The sequence below is a fragment of the Alosa sapidissima genome, chromosome 1 (genome assembly GCF_018492685.1).
Source record: "Alosa sapidissima isolate fAloSap1 chromosome 1, fAloSap1.pri, whole genome shotgun sequence".
In the NCBI taxonomy this organism is placed as follows: domain Eukaryota; kingdom Metazoa; phylum Chordata; class Actinopteri; order Clupeiformes; family Clupeidae; genus Alosa; species Alosa sapidissima.
The window spans coordinates 27,507,163-27,522,331 of NC_055957.1; the positions used below are offsets into that span (position 1 = coordinate 27,507,163).

Sequence of the window (15,169 nt, forward strand, 5' to 3'; positions counted from 1 at the left end):
AAAAAATGCCAGGGCGACGAGTTCTTCTGACAGATACCACAAATGTCATCCAATGCTCTTCAATGCAGAATCTGCAATGGTTTTATCCGGATACCAATACATCATGTATTGTGTGTGTGTGTCAATATTGTGAAAAAGTGTGCCACCCCTAAATATGCAGCAATTGACTCCATTTTTGGTACAAATGCTTACAATGCCAATTGGAACAAGACAAAAACGCGATCTGGCAAAATTTGGTGAAAATTAATTTTGTGAACCACCCTAATGCCCATGTCTTTAGAATGGGATGTCATTGAAATTCCTGTAAGACCAACAGCAATATTTTTGTCCATATAGTGTAGATTTTTTACAGATGTTTCGTTGAATCCCTTGTCACTTTTAATACATCAGCCTGGTTTGGTGCACTATCCAATATTCATCGCAACCCATTAAACAAAAACAATGAGCAGTAAAATATTGGAAATTGGATTCGAGCAGGAATCACTTATTAGTATTTTCAACAGAAGGACTACATTAAAGGATTAAAAGGAACTCAAATAGCCTTGGACTACACTTACTCACTACAATGCCAAAACTGAGGTACAGATCTCTCACCTCCAGGACTAAGAAAACCATGTGAAGCTTTGTGCCGGCATCCATCAGACTTATGAATGTTTGAATATCTTTTTTTGTTGTATATTTTATTTGTATGTTTATTTATGTATGCACTGACACTTCACACATGAAGTTCCGAATGGAAAAATAAAGTTATTTGAATTTGAAAGATTGACATGTAAGCAAAATTAGAAGGCGACCACCATACGCCTCCGACGGGCCCTGTGCGTGGGAGAGGCCTTTCGTCTCCGCAGCCGCATTGTCACCTGGGACGAGAAGGCCTTCTTTCTGGAGCAGCGCTTCGTCTCGGGGAAGGATGCCCGCGTGTCCGCTGTCATGTACTGCAAGCAGAACATCGTCGGCTGCAGCCCAGACAAGATCCTCCAGTTCCTCTGCAAGAGAAAGGTGAGGAGGTGGAGGGGTCCAGTGAAAGAACTGAATGTATTTCCTGAATGCTCCTGTAAACTGAGAACTATCACAGAATAGAATAGAAAAGAGTAAAAATTCAGTAGGCAAGACAGCACATTTATGCAGATTACTTGCTGTCTGCTCTTTTTACCTAACTCCGTGCATTTTGAGATACAAGCACAACAACAGCATGATTCTTTCTGATTCTGATGGCGTATGTGTGTTTTTTCAGGTGGAATGTCCAGAAGTCCCAGAGGATCTCCAGCACTGGATCAACTTTATCTCTGCCAACAGCCAGGCTTTGAGGGCCGAGAGCGGACTGGATGAGAAGAGCAAGTGAGGACCCAGCACCAAGCCCATCCCAATGGACAATGAAAGACAAGAATGTTAAATAGCAAGCATTATATGTGCATGTTTACAGGCAGACATCCAAAGACTCAGTCTCAGAGTGCTACATTCTTTTAGTTAATAAGCTGAAGATTTTTTTTGAAAGAGACTCAGATATTTTCCTATTGATGTGGCATGTTATTTTTTCCTATGTTGTGAGGTATGCTAAGAGAGGAAATCGGCCTACTGCTTAATAACTTGTATGCAAAAGGCTTTGTGGTAAGCCTTGACTGCGAAAAATATAGGCTGCAGGTGTGATGAGAGATATTCTATTGTCTGAATAAATGCGAAATGACCGTGAATTTGTCTCTGGTTTTATCATTCAAGAACTTCCAGTTTCCTTACAGGGCTATTGATTTTTTACTCACGCGATATCATTTTCAGCCAATGAAATTGTCGAAAGGCCATTTCCAGGAAGTAACGTTAGCGTTTGGCACAAACCGGCTTCCTCTACTAGTGCTGCTTTCACCAGTGACCCAACACCAGGACTGCAAGTGAAAACGTATGAAATACATTATGTATAGTTTGTGTATATGGTCTATATAATCTGAATGATCAGTGTTTTCACTTGTTGATAAATACAATTGTTAATTTCGGTTTGTCCGCATTAGTGCTCTGATGACTGCTACAGCTAGCTGGCTAACTAGCAAGTGAACAGTCATAGCTCAAGCTCCCACTACTGTAACGTTAGGCTATGCATACATACGATAACAGCGATAACTATATCTGGTTGTATATTTATGAAACCTGAAGAATTAATCGTCATATTTGATTGCGAACACGACCTGCTATGTTAATACCGGTATGTGCTGTAGCCTTTTAGCTTGTCCTGTGTCTGTAACGTTAACGTTATAGCATGTCGAGGGGCATTTTGACAAGTGATGTAACGCTTAAGTGTATTCCTGTGTCCACTGACTTCATTTGTGTTTTGCTGATGTTTCAGATGCTTCTGTGGGTGTTCTCCGGTCTGCTTCTGCTTTTTGGCAGCCTGGATGTGTGGTACTTCTTGAGAGGCCTCCTGATGATCATAACGTCCTTGTTCCAGAGCCCCCTGAAAGATATAACTGCTGAACACATGATAGAAGGGAAAGTGCTCCCCCATGACATAGACTACATGGGCCACATGAATAATGCCCGCTACTTGAGGGAGTGCGACTTTGCAAGGTTCTCCTATTACACCCGCAATGGGTTGTTTATGGCCGCTCGAGCAATGAAGGCCACAATGGTCGTAGGAGCCAGCACCATTCGCTACCGCAGGTCCCTGGCCCTGGGTGAGGCCTTCGAATTGAGGAGTCGTATCGTGACCTGGGATGAGAAGTCTTTCTTCCTGGAGCAGCGTTTCGTGTCCAAGAAGGATGGCTTTCTCTCGGCAGTCATGTTCTGCAGGCAGAATGTTGTTCGCAGCAGCCCCGAGAAGATCCTGGAGCACCTTTGCAAGAGGAAGGTGAGCTCGAGGTCAAAGGTCAATGTGGTAGCTGAAGTAGTGTTAGTCTACTGGTTATAACAAAAAAAGTAAGTAAATAGAGCTGCACAGTCCCGCCCACAGCTAGGGATGGGCAGAACGAGGCTTTGTGAAACAACGAAACGTTCGAAGCAATTGCGCCGGAATGTGTCGAGGTTTCGAAACAATCCGACACACGTAACTCCATGGTGACATCTAGTGGCCAGTTTTGCTAACATCACATTTTGACCGTGAAGCACAACTGCTTCAGACGAAGAATATAAATAGCCAACATGGAACGCAAGATTTCGTCCACAGCCACGTGGTTCAGTGGTTAACACACTTGCATTCGACTCGCTGCTGGTGCTTAGAAATTTCAGACTAGTATATGCGTTCAGTAACTAGAACATTTTTATATCTGCCAGTTAGATGTTTTGTTATTTCAGTTTCATAGTACATTATCCTTTGGCATATGCTGGAGAGGAAAATGCTACAATGGTTTTAAAATGTAGGCTATGCTTATGGCCCAGGGTTTTTTTTTGAGAACATGTTGTAGGGAAATAAAGGATACATGTGAAGCAGGTTAGACTAATCGGGTACAACATGGGAAAAATAAACAACACATTTTTTGTATGTCAACATACATTTTTATTTAGGAATAACAGTTGTTCTGCCGTCTTGCCATTTAATCTGTTTCTTGTTTTTGAATAAACCTCCCCAGCCTTGGAAAACATTATTTCACAAGGCACACTTGTTGCTGGCATGCACAAATATTTTTTTGCCATCACAGTTAGGTTTGGATAAACCACTCTCCTCTCCTGCCAGTATTTCAAAGGGTCAGCTGTTCTTGAAATACAGGCATCAGTCATATATTTTTTTTACTTCTGCTACTATCTAAATATTAACGTCACTAGACTATATCTATCTAAACTATCGCTTACTGTCTGTCTCTAGCCTGTCAATTAATCTATATCACTAACCTATCAATCACAAGAATGCACTATAAATCGCTATATCTCTATATGTCTCTATGTCGCTATATCTCTTAAAATCTCTCTCCTCACAAAAAAACCACAAAGATAGGATGTGTTTGAATGACTTTTAAGCATTCTGGGACTTTGTAATTTAGATCAAACAGGTGTTTACTCGGGTAATTGGCTCGCGCGGCAAGTGTGCCACCTGTCCAAACCAAATTGAAACACCACGAAGCCTCACTAAGCCATGGTCACGTGACATGGGCGTTTTGAACATAGACGTAATATACATAGACGCCGCATTGGCTGCTGGAAACAAGAAATGCGGCCGCCATCTTGGACCGGTCATACTCCTCATTGCGTTGCAGCAGAAAACACAAGATGACAGCACTGTGCAGCATGTTCCTGCTCAAATCGGCGGACCATACTCGGGGGATTTACTTTTCACAAGTAAGATTTAACATTACCGTACTATTGGTTGTATTTTGTATTTTCGAACAATGTGGCCTGTATCATAGCTACATGTATGACCTTTGCAGCAAAAAAAACCGCGTGAAAATCTGTTCGGTATTCAGTGAGATATGATTAATTAAGTGTGCTGACAGCTCATTGCACCGGCCAAACAGATTACACTGAGTGGAGTGGATGACCGGTCCAAGATGGCGGCTCCAAATCTCGTCAGCGCTAGTAGGGAGCAGCGGTCGATGCGGCGTCTATGTATATTATGTCTATGGTTTTGAACCACACTTCGAAACACTGTTCGAAACACTTGCGTTTCGGAAGCTCGACACTGTTTCGAAACGTCAGCTTCGAGCGTCACATCCCTACCCACAGCCAAAATGCGGTTAGGTGCCGGATGTAAGATTCCCATTCATTTGTCCCATTGACGTTTGGAAAAATTCCTATCTAAAGAGTTGTACAGCATGTCTCAGGCTAACCAGCTACGACATAACTCATAAGCATACAACATATAATTTCGAGTGAAAAAACGAAGAGAAATTTCAAAAAAAGTCAAAGGTACAAGCAGGCGCGCCTGCAGGTGTACGTCCGTACGCACTGTGCGTACCATCAAGCTACTCAACAACAGACAATTTCCCTTGTGTGTGTGTGTATTCACACCAAATTGGCCTTGGCCTAACATACCTTCCCAACTATGCACAGTATCCCTTTAGCTGCATGCCATTAGGCTATTTACTATTTTCTATTACGTAAAGTTAGTGAACACGTTATCAAAATTAACTTGCACTCATTTTGTTTGAGCAGAAGAGAGAATACGCACGCAGACACGCAATAGGCTACTTGTTGTTTTCTTTTACTCGGCTATCTATATATGGTTATCAGCACACAATGTTGACCTAATTCACTTACTCAATACTCATCATGGATATCACAACTTTAAACAACGAAAACAGAAAGTATGGAGGCAGCAAAGCTAGGAGTTATTCCAGATGGGCAAGAACAAGGTAGGCAATTGGTGTGCTTGTCAGAACGTTAGACTGCACTAAAGCCAGACGTCACATTACGCTAGAACAAAACTAAAGGTAACTTTAGCCTGTATAGGGCTGTATCAAGTTGTCCAAATGAATAGGTCATTGTAGACATTGTCGTTGTATTATTGCATGTGGATGTTGTTATGCTATGTAAAAACAGTATCCAATATAAACTATATATATTTAGCATATTCTTTATCTTCTACTGTCCTTATTGCTTAGTTGTGTTTTTATGTTATATACTTTAATTACTCTTTCTGCTGTTAAAGAATGTGTTTGTGTTGTCTGTATGCTGCTGAGACCTTGAATTTCCCCTGGGGATCAATAAAGTATCTATCTATCTATCTATTACGGAGCCCAGGAGGTGTCATTGCAAGATATTTTTTGGTATATATCCAGAAAACGTGCGCTCATTTTACTATATCGTGTGCACATTTTACTAAATTGAGAGCACAATTTAGTAAAATGAGCGCACAAGATATTTTTGTGTATCGAGAGAATGTGCGCTCATTTTACTAAATCGTGCACATGTTTTACTAAATTGTGCACGTTTTACTAAATTGAGAGCACAATTTAGTAAAATGAGCGCACAATTTAGTAAATCGTGTGCACAATTTACTAAATCGTGCGCACGATTTACTAAATTGAGAGCACAATTTAGTAAAATGAGTGCACAATTTAGTAAAACATGTGCACGATTTAGTAAAATGAGCGCACATTCTCTCGATACACAAAAATATCTTGCAATGACACCTCCTGGGCTCCGTAATCTATCTAGGATACTTTTTTGCTGACCAATGCACGGACCTAAAGCGGACAAATATTGTTCACGAGTGACATTTTTTTTTGCGGGGGGGGGGGGGCCGTGATGGGTGTGCGTACCATAGCATTAATTCCTGCAGGCGCCCCTGGGTACAAGACTGTGTACATATTTTCATTCCGAGCGAAGGAACTACTCATCCCATAAACCACTGCGCCTCACTGAATAATATAGGCAAAATCGGTGCGATTTATTTTGCCATTGAAACCATTTCCTCCAAACAGTGATTTTTATATAGTGAATGTGCAGTTAATAGCAGTTATTTCAGGAGTAATCATGTAAATAATAGTGTTTTGATATTGAATTTTATATTTATCATTGTGTATTTTATATTGTGTGTGTGTGTGAAAGCGGTTAACGACAGTGCTTCATAACGTTAGTACCTGACTCATCCTATGCTGTCATCACTGCTCAGTCGGGCTGATGCATGGACTGGTGCATGGTCTGCTCTTGGACCACCATATTCAGTTTATTAATTTGCCGTGACTTCGCCACTCTATAGTATTTTGATGAACAAAGGCATGCGATTAGTGTGAGCAGGGGATAGTTCATGATTCAGTTTGTGTCCGGTTGTCTGGCTCAGCTGCATCTTCGTACATGAAATATAAATAGCCTGAGTACAAGAACAGAAAACCTCTGCTAAGCATTTGGATGAGTCTTTTGTCTCATTCTTGGATGTGTTTTGTGTTTCAGGTGGAATGCCCTGCCGTCCCAGAGGATCTCCAGCACTGGATCAACTTTATCTCTGCCAACAGCCAAGCTTTGAGGGCCGAGAGCGGACTGGATGAAAAGACCAAGTGAGGGGGGTGGGGGAGATTGACATGTTCTTACTGATACTGAAATCCTGTGTGTCCACCCACCCCAGCCCCACCCCACTGTATCTCCAACCATTTACAGAGGATGGAAAATAGCCATGCCTCACATTTCAAAAAGTGTCCTGTAATCAGTAGAATTTCAAAATACTATAAAAATGAAGAAGAATGTGGATGACATGCAAATGAACAGTTGGATGAGAAGATTGTCAGTCATGGAATCCTAATGGTGCGATGTGTAGTTATTGCTGTCAACATATACTTTTAGAACTGCAACTGTTATGCCTGTCTAAAGGCATGGTCAAGATAGTTTTGCTGATATAAAGCTTTGCATGTCTTTTTTGGAAGATTTCTTTAGGAATCATTTCCATACTTTTGGAATGCAAACAAATTAATTCCATAGCTGTAGGTCTGAAAGAGGGGGTTTCTTTAGTTGCAGCAACTTCGTATCAGACTTTCAACTGGAAGATGGCAGACATGATGCGATTTTTAAGGAGGAAGACTGACCAAAGACTCCTTGAGCTCAGGGGACCAGACCAGAGAAGCACAGGATTAAAAAAAAGATATTGTAGCTATAAACTACTGATCAGAAATACATTGATGGGGATGACTTATATCACATTATGATACTTGAATATTGTCATTGGCTTCAGTTTAATGTAATTTGCACTGAAACTGAATGTAGTCAGAATTCCATATTTATTACCAGAGTTATAAGATTTGTTGTTCCTACTTATTATGTAATACATTATTGTAAGTGGAATTGAAGCACTTAATGCATTTTGGAAACATTAAATTATATTTCACAGATTTAATGTAAGTTACATGTACTTCATGCACTGTTTTTATCTAATTTATTTTCCTGTTTTCAGTTGTTGGACTGTATTGTGTATACCTTTTACAATTTGTGGGATTCCTCTTATTGTTTGCACAGAACTTGCATGTTTGTGTACACTGTGTTGCTGTGCTTCTTTCTCATTGATGAATGTCCTAGAAACTTAGCATGCTCTTGAAGATACTCTTTTCAACATGTATCTTGTGTTTCTTTTGGAAAGGCATTTAAGGCATAGGTTTCAGGTGAGGCAATAAAACAATGTGTGAGCATTTGACTGATTCACCTTGCGTTCTGATCTGTTTACTTTTTTACTGTTCTGTTTACTGTTCTGATCTGTTTACTGTTATTTCACATTAATTTTCAAATATTAGTTTAAAGACACATATTTAACTCCAAAAATTACACTTTAGAATTTAGCATCAGGGTTAAATAAATACTAAATGCCCAATAAACCTGAAGGTCCCATTTTACTCCTTAAGAGTGGAGAGTTTTCCACAACCTACGGGTATTCTGCCCACTCGTGGTCGAACGCTGCCATTGGATTGAGGGCCTCGGCTGTAATAAAAGCTCCTCCCCTCCCCCTCCTGTCAAAGACCTCCAAGCCACTCCCTCGTGTCACGTGACCATTTCCTGCAAAACAAAGCTGACTCCACTCGTTCTCATGCCACAGCCTTTAAATCGCTAACCACTAGAGTAGCGTTTTTATTGGATTACAGAAAAATGGCACAGGCTGGTGTTTTCCTTGAACACGATCAGTTCAACTGTTCGATATGTCTGGATGTTCTCAAGGACCCCGTGACTATACCATGTGGCCATAGTTATTGTAAAGGCTGTATCTCGGGCTATTGGGACCAGGATGAATTCATCTCGCTGTATGGCTGCCCCCAATGCAGACAGACATTTTCGCCAAGGCCTGTACTGGGCAGAAACACCATGTTGGCTGATGTCGTAGAGAAACTGAGTAAGACCGGACTTCAGACCGTTCCTTCTGACGACTCGTTAGCCGAACCCGGAGATGTGGAGTGCGACGTTTGTACAGGACGGAAAAACAAGGCTGTTAGATCCTGTTTGGTATGTTTGGCCTCATACTGCGAGTCTCACGTTCAACCCCACTACGAGTCTCAGGCCTTCAAGAGGCACAAGCTGGTCGCACCCTTCGGAACGATACAGGAAAAGCTGTGCTCTCGCCACGACAAGCTCCTGGAGGTCTTCTGTCGCACTGATCAGCGGTGTATATGCTCGTTATGCCTTACCGACGAACACAAAGGTCACGACGCTGTTTTGGCCGCAGGTGAAATCACAGAAAAGAAGGTGCGCTGAAGTTGGAGATCGACGGGGGTGGTGATTTGGTCACACTAGGATATCACTATCCTAATGCCCATATTTATGTGATGGGATGTGAAGAATTACATGGTGGAATGTTTTGTTTTTTTGTTATTTCTAGAGTGAGATTGGAGAGATGCAGAGAAAATCCCAGCAAGTTATTCAGGAGCGAGAGAAAGAGCTGGAACAGCTGAAGCACTCCATGACGTCTCTCACAGTAAGCAAAGACCACCACAACACCCACCTGACCACAATCAATTTTGCCACTGATCAATCAACAGTGGTGGAGGAAGTACTGAAACTCAGTACTTAAGTAAAAGTACAAATACACAGAGAAATATTTACTTTAGTAAAAGTAAAAGTACCACAATGACAACCCTACTTAAGTAAAAGTAAAAAGTACCTGCTTTTAAATGTACTTTAAGTATTAAAAGTAAAAGTATTTGCATAATGATTTATTCTCTTAATATCTATATTCTAAAAGGAAAAATCAGTATGGGCTGTGGCATTTTAATCTAGTTAGTTTCTAAGCTAGTTTTAGGTTATACTCGACTAGATAGTTTTAAGTTAATGCAATTGTGCTTACCATCTGTGGCCCATTACATTCTGACCTACAATTCTCTACAATTATCTACTAGGGTGATCTGCTGAGTAATATCATTCAGCAAAACACGAGAGCCTGAAGTTTAACGGGGTAGACAGGGGAAACGTCGGGTGGATCGTAATGCCAATTATGCTGATTGAACAGAAAAGTTGCTGAGAAAGGTGTCTTTATGATTAAATTCAGTTTCACTTGCGCAGACGCATAGACATTGAATGAGCGCTGACATTACGCCACAATTGTAGGCTATGCATCTTTATTTAATCACACACAATTAAGGAATATTTCCTAATCTGGAAAATGTTACGTCTTTTCCGGCCACCGGTTCATTAATAGTCTACCATTCATTTGTGCCGCAAATGATCAGACGTGTGACAGAAGCATGGGCATAGCCTGTAACTTCGCTGATCCGCGGATAGCAATCTCATCGGAGAGGAGGCCCTAACGCTGCAGATAACAGACAGAGAAAGGCACAGAACACAGTTGCATGTACAGTGTAGCCATGGGTCTGGTGAATATAACCTACCGAATGCAGATGGCTACAAGCTCACGCTTTGCCTGGTCTAGACTAGGAGCTTATGTTTCTAAGAATGCATAGCGCTCCAGAATCTTTGGTAGCAACCCCCCCGTAAAACAAACGTGTTTGTCAGAGAGAAAAAAAACTGATCATAAAATGTATAGTAAAAAGTAACGATGGTGTTGTAGAAATGTAGCGGAGTAAAAGTACAGATAATTGCTGTAAAATGTAACGAAGTAAAAGTCAAAAGTATGCACTATAAATTTTACTTAAGTAAAGTACAAATACGTGGAAAATGTACTTAAGTACAGTAACTAAGTATTTGTACTTCGTTACATTCCACCACTGATCAATCAAGCACGTGTTGTGATAAGCACATAGCTGTATTCTTCTCACCTGCTGATAGCGTACTGCACTGAAGCTGTTTGAAGACTTTGACCCCTGTCTGCCATTCAAAAGTAGCCTGGTTGTTGTGATATTTTGGTGATGTAGTTTCAGATAACTCTAAACAATGCATGTTTAACTCTTATTTTACTGATGTTCAGTTCACTTAAAGGAGTATGCAACAGGTAGGCTTGTCTGGCAGTGAGAGCCACACAAAAATGACAGTGCCTTTATATTCTTCTTGTTCCAGAAATAATTTCCCCAAGTAGGTTTCTAAATTTCACCAGAGTGTAAACCTGGTGTCTTGAGTTAACTTTTCTGTCGACTTTGACTGACAGTTGCCCCCCCTTACCCCTATGTGAAGTCACACCCTTTAACCTGGCATGGTCTGTCCTGTCCTCTGTAGCTGTCTTCCCAGGCCGCTCTGGTGGAGAGCGAACGCATATTTATGGAGCTGTCTACCTCCATAGCTCGGAGGCAGTCAGAGCTGAAGGAGCTCATCCGGGTCCAGGAGAGGTCAGCCATGGCCCACGCCGAGGACTGCCTCCGGCAGCAGGAGCAGGAGCTTAGCCAGCTCAGGAAGAGGGACGCCGAGCTGCTCCGGCTACTGCAGACGGATGACCACGTCAACTTCCTCCAGGTACGGTGGCCGGCATGTCAACACATGGGAGCAGGACTTAATAAGGCTGCTCGATTAGGGCAAAAACAAAATCACTGTACTTTTGTGGCTTCAGAGCGAATCTTTTGGAGGGAGTAGGATTGGAAGCACCACGTTGTCTATTAGAATAGATTTTCTGTTGGATTTTTAATGCATCTTCCGGTCAGATTCCTCTGCTTGAATGGACTTTCTCTGATACTAATCTCTGATGTGGTGGGTGCTCAGTGTAAGCCAGTGTGTTCTGTCAACAATGCCTCTATCAAAATCAACCACTCTGTTGGATTTGAGACCGAACCAATTTAGTGTGTTTGTGTGTGTAGATGAATGTGGGGCATTGTAAAGTAAAGTACTCTGAGAGCTCTGTCAGGTAGAAAAGTGCTATGCAGTCCATTTATTATTTACCAGGTGAGGTGATCAGAACATTTCAGAAACCTATGAGAGCATGAGTGTTAAATGCTGTTAGGTAGATCTCCTAAAGTATTTATAGTTTATCTCCAAATAATCATACATTTGTGGGTTGTTTTTGTTTTCTCTATGCCTTGGTCTGTCCAGAGCTGCCAGTCTCTCAGTGCACAGCCTGAGCGAGGGGATGTACTAAACATCAGATCAGACCCAAATTTTGGCTCTGTTATCGCTGCTGTCTCAGAGTTTCAGGCACTACTCGAAGATGTCTGCCAGGGTGGATTTTTCAACATCTCTGAAAAAGGTAAATTCAGACGAAATGTGCAGTGTTACAAAAATATGCACACGTGCATAGTTTCCCAGTGTAACCGCCATAGTCTGGTGTGATTAATTTTTATTTACATTTTTCAATAGAAGTTTTTATTCAAATGTTTAAATTGGTCAATGAAACAAATGTAATCCATTGTTGTATTTTGTATTGCAGTGAATGGCGTTGCAATTCTTGAAAATCCAAAGCCTAAGTCAGACCTGGAACCAGCAATGGGTGAGTTTGTGATAAATGACAATTAAGTCACAATCCGATAAGCTCCTGATATGCAGTTTCGTATATGTTCACATGTTTTCATTCACAGATTTCCCTCAGTACTCATTTCAAATATTATTTTTTTAAAAAAGAAAGAAAAAAACATGAAAAGCAAAAACTCTATCATGATTTTGATGATTGTAAATTGGGACACAAGATAGTTGCATGGCGTAAGGCATTATTGTGTATGTAAAGTGCAAGTTCAGCATTAGCACAGAGCTAACTGCATTTTCTGTACATATGGTGCAATTATGCATATGCTAAAACATAGGCAAGGGGCTGGATTGGGGGTTGATTGCTGGGGGAATTAAGAGGGGGAAGGCTTAATTTCCTGTGAACACTAAGTCTTGATCATTGAGTGACAATGACTAAACAGAGTACCAACTGGTCCACTCTACAAAACATTGGTCTTGCAGGGTTCAGGACTGAGTTAGGCCAGTAGATGGCGTTTTCAACCATTTGTAAACCATAAAATGCCTGTATTTTAAAAAGCATCAACAATCTGTTAAGAAAATTAAAATGATAAAAAGAGCAATGCAAAAATCTATCTGAAAACTGTGTACAGAAATGGATGCATAGAATTAATGCTATAGAGGTTCCCAAACTTAAGACTGCTAAGGCCCAATTTCAATTTTGAACATTTTCTGCTGACCACCCAAAAATGTATTCACAATGCAAGACTAAGAATGTAGCGGCCGTTCATCAGTGTCACCGAGGCAGACAACGCAACATACATGCACACACGCGTGCAAACATGAATGCTTCAGGCCTTTTCTAATATGCACACAACAACAAAATCTTGGCAAATCAAAGCGGTACGGAGGAGGTTATAAAACCCCACCAACAGCGAGTTAAACACCAAGGTTATTCACAGCATTAATGCCTACTACAAGGCAACACAGAGTAGCAGACATAAGCAAAATAATCACAACTTAACCACCAAAGTTCTCTTATCCAGACACACAAACATCTCTCTTTCCCTCTAAATTTACGAGGAGGCTCTCGTGGCCCACATGCAATACCTTGGTGGCCCACACTTTGGGAAACACTGCCCAATACTATGTTATTTTGTAAAAAAGTCTGACAATGACAGTAGAGCTGAAGGTGGACAATGACAGAGCAGATTTAATGTTTTAAAGGGAAGCAAAAGAATCCAGGTCCGATGTGTGACGCACTTGTCCCCCCACTTTCCTTCAGAACCAGCTGCACAAGCACCTTTCGGCCTAAGTGCTCCTGCCCCAACCACATTTGGGGTTCCTGTACCTTCTTTTGGTGGATTCGCCTTCTCATGTGGTAAGTTATAACATTTGGCAAGTTATTGTCTGACGTCAATATTGTCCACCTCTTTGAAATGTATAATTGCATTTAATAGTTAAACAACTGCCCATCAAAATGAATGCAGGATTGTTTTTTCCTTTTGCTCTATTCAAAATCTGGTATCCTGCTATTGAATATTGAATCTGAGCCTTATATATCTCTATCAGTACAGTATCTTTATTTTTATATATATATATATATATATATATATATATATATATATATATTATATAAATAAAAGCACGCACGCACACACTGTAATCATATACCAATATACATGTATTGTAATATAATATCTGTATGTAGTAACTCCTTATATTTGCTGTATTTGCCTTTTTTCAGGTTCGAGACCCTCAAATTCCAGACTTCGAGTACAACAGAGGAGGAGACGGAGGTAACAAGGACCGAAGAACCACACAATGGCTGCCAAACTGTACTATTTCGTTTAGCCGCTAGGATCGCTGCATGTTTACTTTGAACAAAAAGAAAAAAATGTAGTATTAATAATAATAATAATAATAATAATAATATACTCCAGTGTTTTGTGGAAAGAGGTCCACACATCATACTTAACCATTATTTAACCATTTTAAAGTGATTTCATTATTGTATTTTTGCAACATTTTATCTTTATTATTTTAATGTAAAAAAGAAAAATATAAAATATGGGACGATGCTAACATAGAGCTTTACTGACATTGAGGTAATGTCCAACATGTCATGCTTTGCACAATCATGATTGGCAGATAGATGTTTTAGTTCTGTAAAGTAATGGTGCTGTTTGTGTTACATTGCTGCTAGAAAATGGCATAAAAAGAAACAAATAATGTGAATATCTTTTCCAAACGAGTGTCAGGTTTTTATTTTACAAAGGAAGGTGTTCAGCTGAGAACATTTTTGGTGACACAAAAGTTTGTTTTTGAATAAGTAAAAGAAAATAAAAGTTTATTTTAAATAAATACATAGAGATGTGAATACAATGTGCATGTTTCTTCCTTACACATGAGCACAAATGAGCTGTGTCTGAAAAGATGAAGGATAACATTCCACTTGTAACCAAGATCTGTTTTCAGAAGTTTCTCATAGTTTTCAGGTATCATCCATGTGTCTGAAAAACAGAGACTATATGTACTGTGTAAATTGGTCACAACATTAACACAAGACTAATTCAGTAATCAGCTTTTGGCCTGCAGTGGATCAATAAGTGTTGTCAGTGCCACTGCAATGCTTTGACAATAACTCCAGTGGGGTATACTACGAAGCGCGTTAGACATATCTAGGCTATGTAGACATATCGAGGCTTGACAAAGCCTTGACTCAGGGGTATACGTTATAAGTGATACTACGATTGCAGTTATGTGATATATTTGTCAAACTAGGCTTTCAGCTCAGATCTGTGCGCGTTCTCGGTGTTGGGATGACTTTGGCCAATCGTGTAACGTGGAGACGCACAAGACCGCCTCTATTTAAAAACAATTACTTCCGCATTCATGAGCGATAGCTTAATCTACACTGCGGTCATTTTTTGTGTCTAACCTTTAACATCAAATAAATCAATTGTCATCAGTTGTTGTATGGTATGCACGTCCATAGTGGGATATTTGCACGCACAGCACTATTAAA

The 15,169-nt window shown here is 40.4% G+C and overlaps 3 protein-coding genes across 3 annotated transcripts; all 3 read left to right on the plus strand.

Moving 5' to 3' along the window:
• The first annotated feature begins 270 nt into the window (after positions 1-270).
• Positions 271-1,691, plus strand: LOC121724116 (protein THEM6-like). The gene is made up of 3 exons (XM_042110859.1): positions 271-303; positions 787-999; positions 1,235-1,691. Exons 1-3 carry the CDS (start codon positions 271-273, stop codon positions 1,340-1,342), a joined length of 354 nt encoding a protein of 117 aa, XP_041966793.1. The 3' UTR covers positions 1,343-1,691.
• A 111-nt stretch (positions 1,692-1,802) lies between these two features.
• On the plus strand, positions 1,803-8,043 carry si:ch73-52e5.2 (protein THEM6). Its single transcript, XM_042094135.1, has 4 exons — positions 1,803-1,891; positions 2,333-2,833; positions 6,808-6,911; positions 7,360-8,043. The coding sequence occupies exons 2-4, from the start codon at positions 2,333-2,335 to the stop codon at positions 7,430-7,432; spliced, it is 678 nt and encodes a 225-aa protein (XP_041950069.1). The 5' UTR covers positions 1,803-1,891; the 3' UTR covers positions 7,433-8,043.
• Positions 8,044-8,382: 339 nt separating this feature from the next.
• On the plus strand, positions 8,383-14,526 carry ftr67 (finTRIM family, member 67). Its single transcript, XM_042094122.1, has 7 exons — positions 8,383-9,072; positions 9,206-9,301; positions 10,993-11,226; positions 11,797-11,950; positions 12,131-12,190; positions 13,427-13,522; positions 13,889-14,526. Exons 1-7 carry the CDS (start codon positions 8,482-8,484, stop codon positions 13,942-13,944), a joined length of 1,287 nt encoding a protein of 428 aa, XP_041950056.1. The 5' UTR covers positions 8,383-8,481; the 3' UTR covers positions 13,945-14,526.
• Positions 14,527-15,169: the final 643 nt, after the last annotated feature.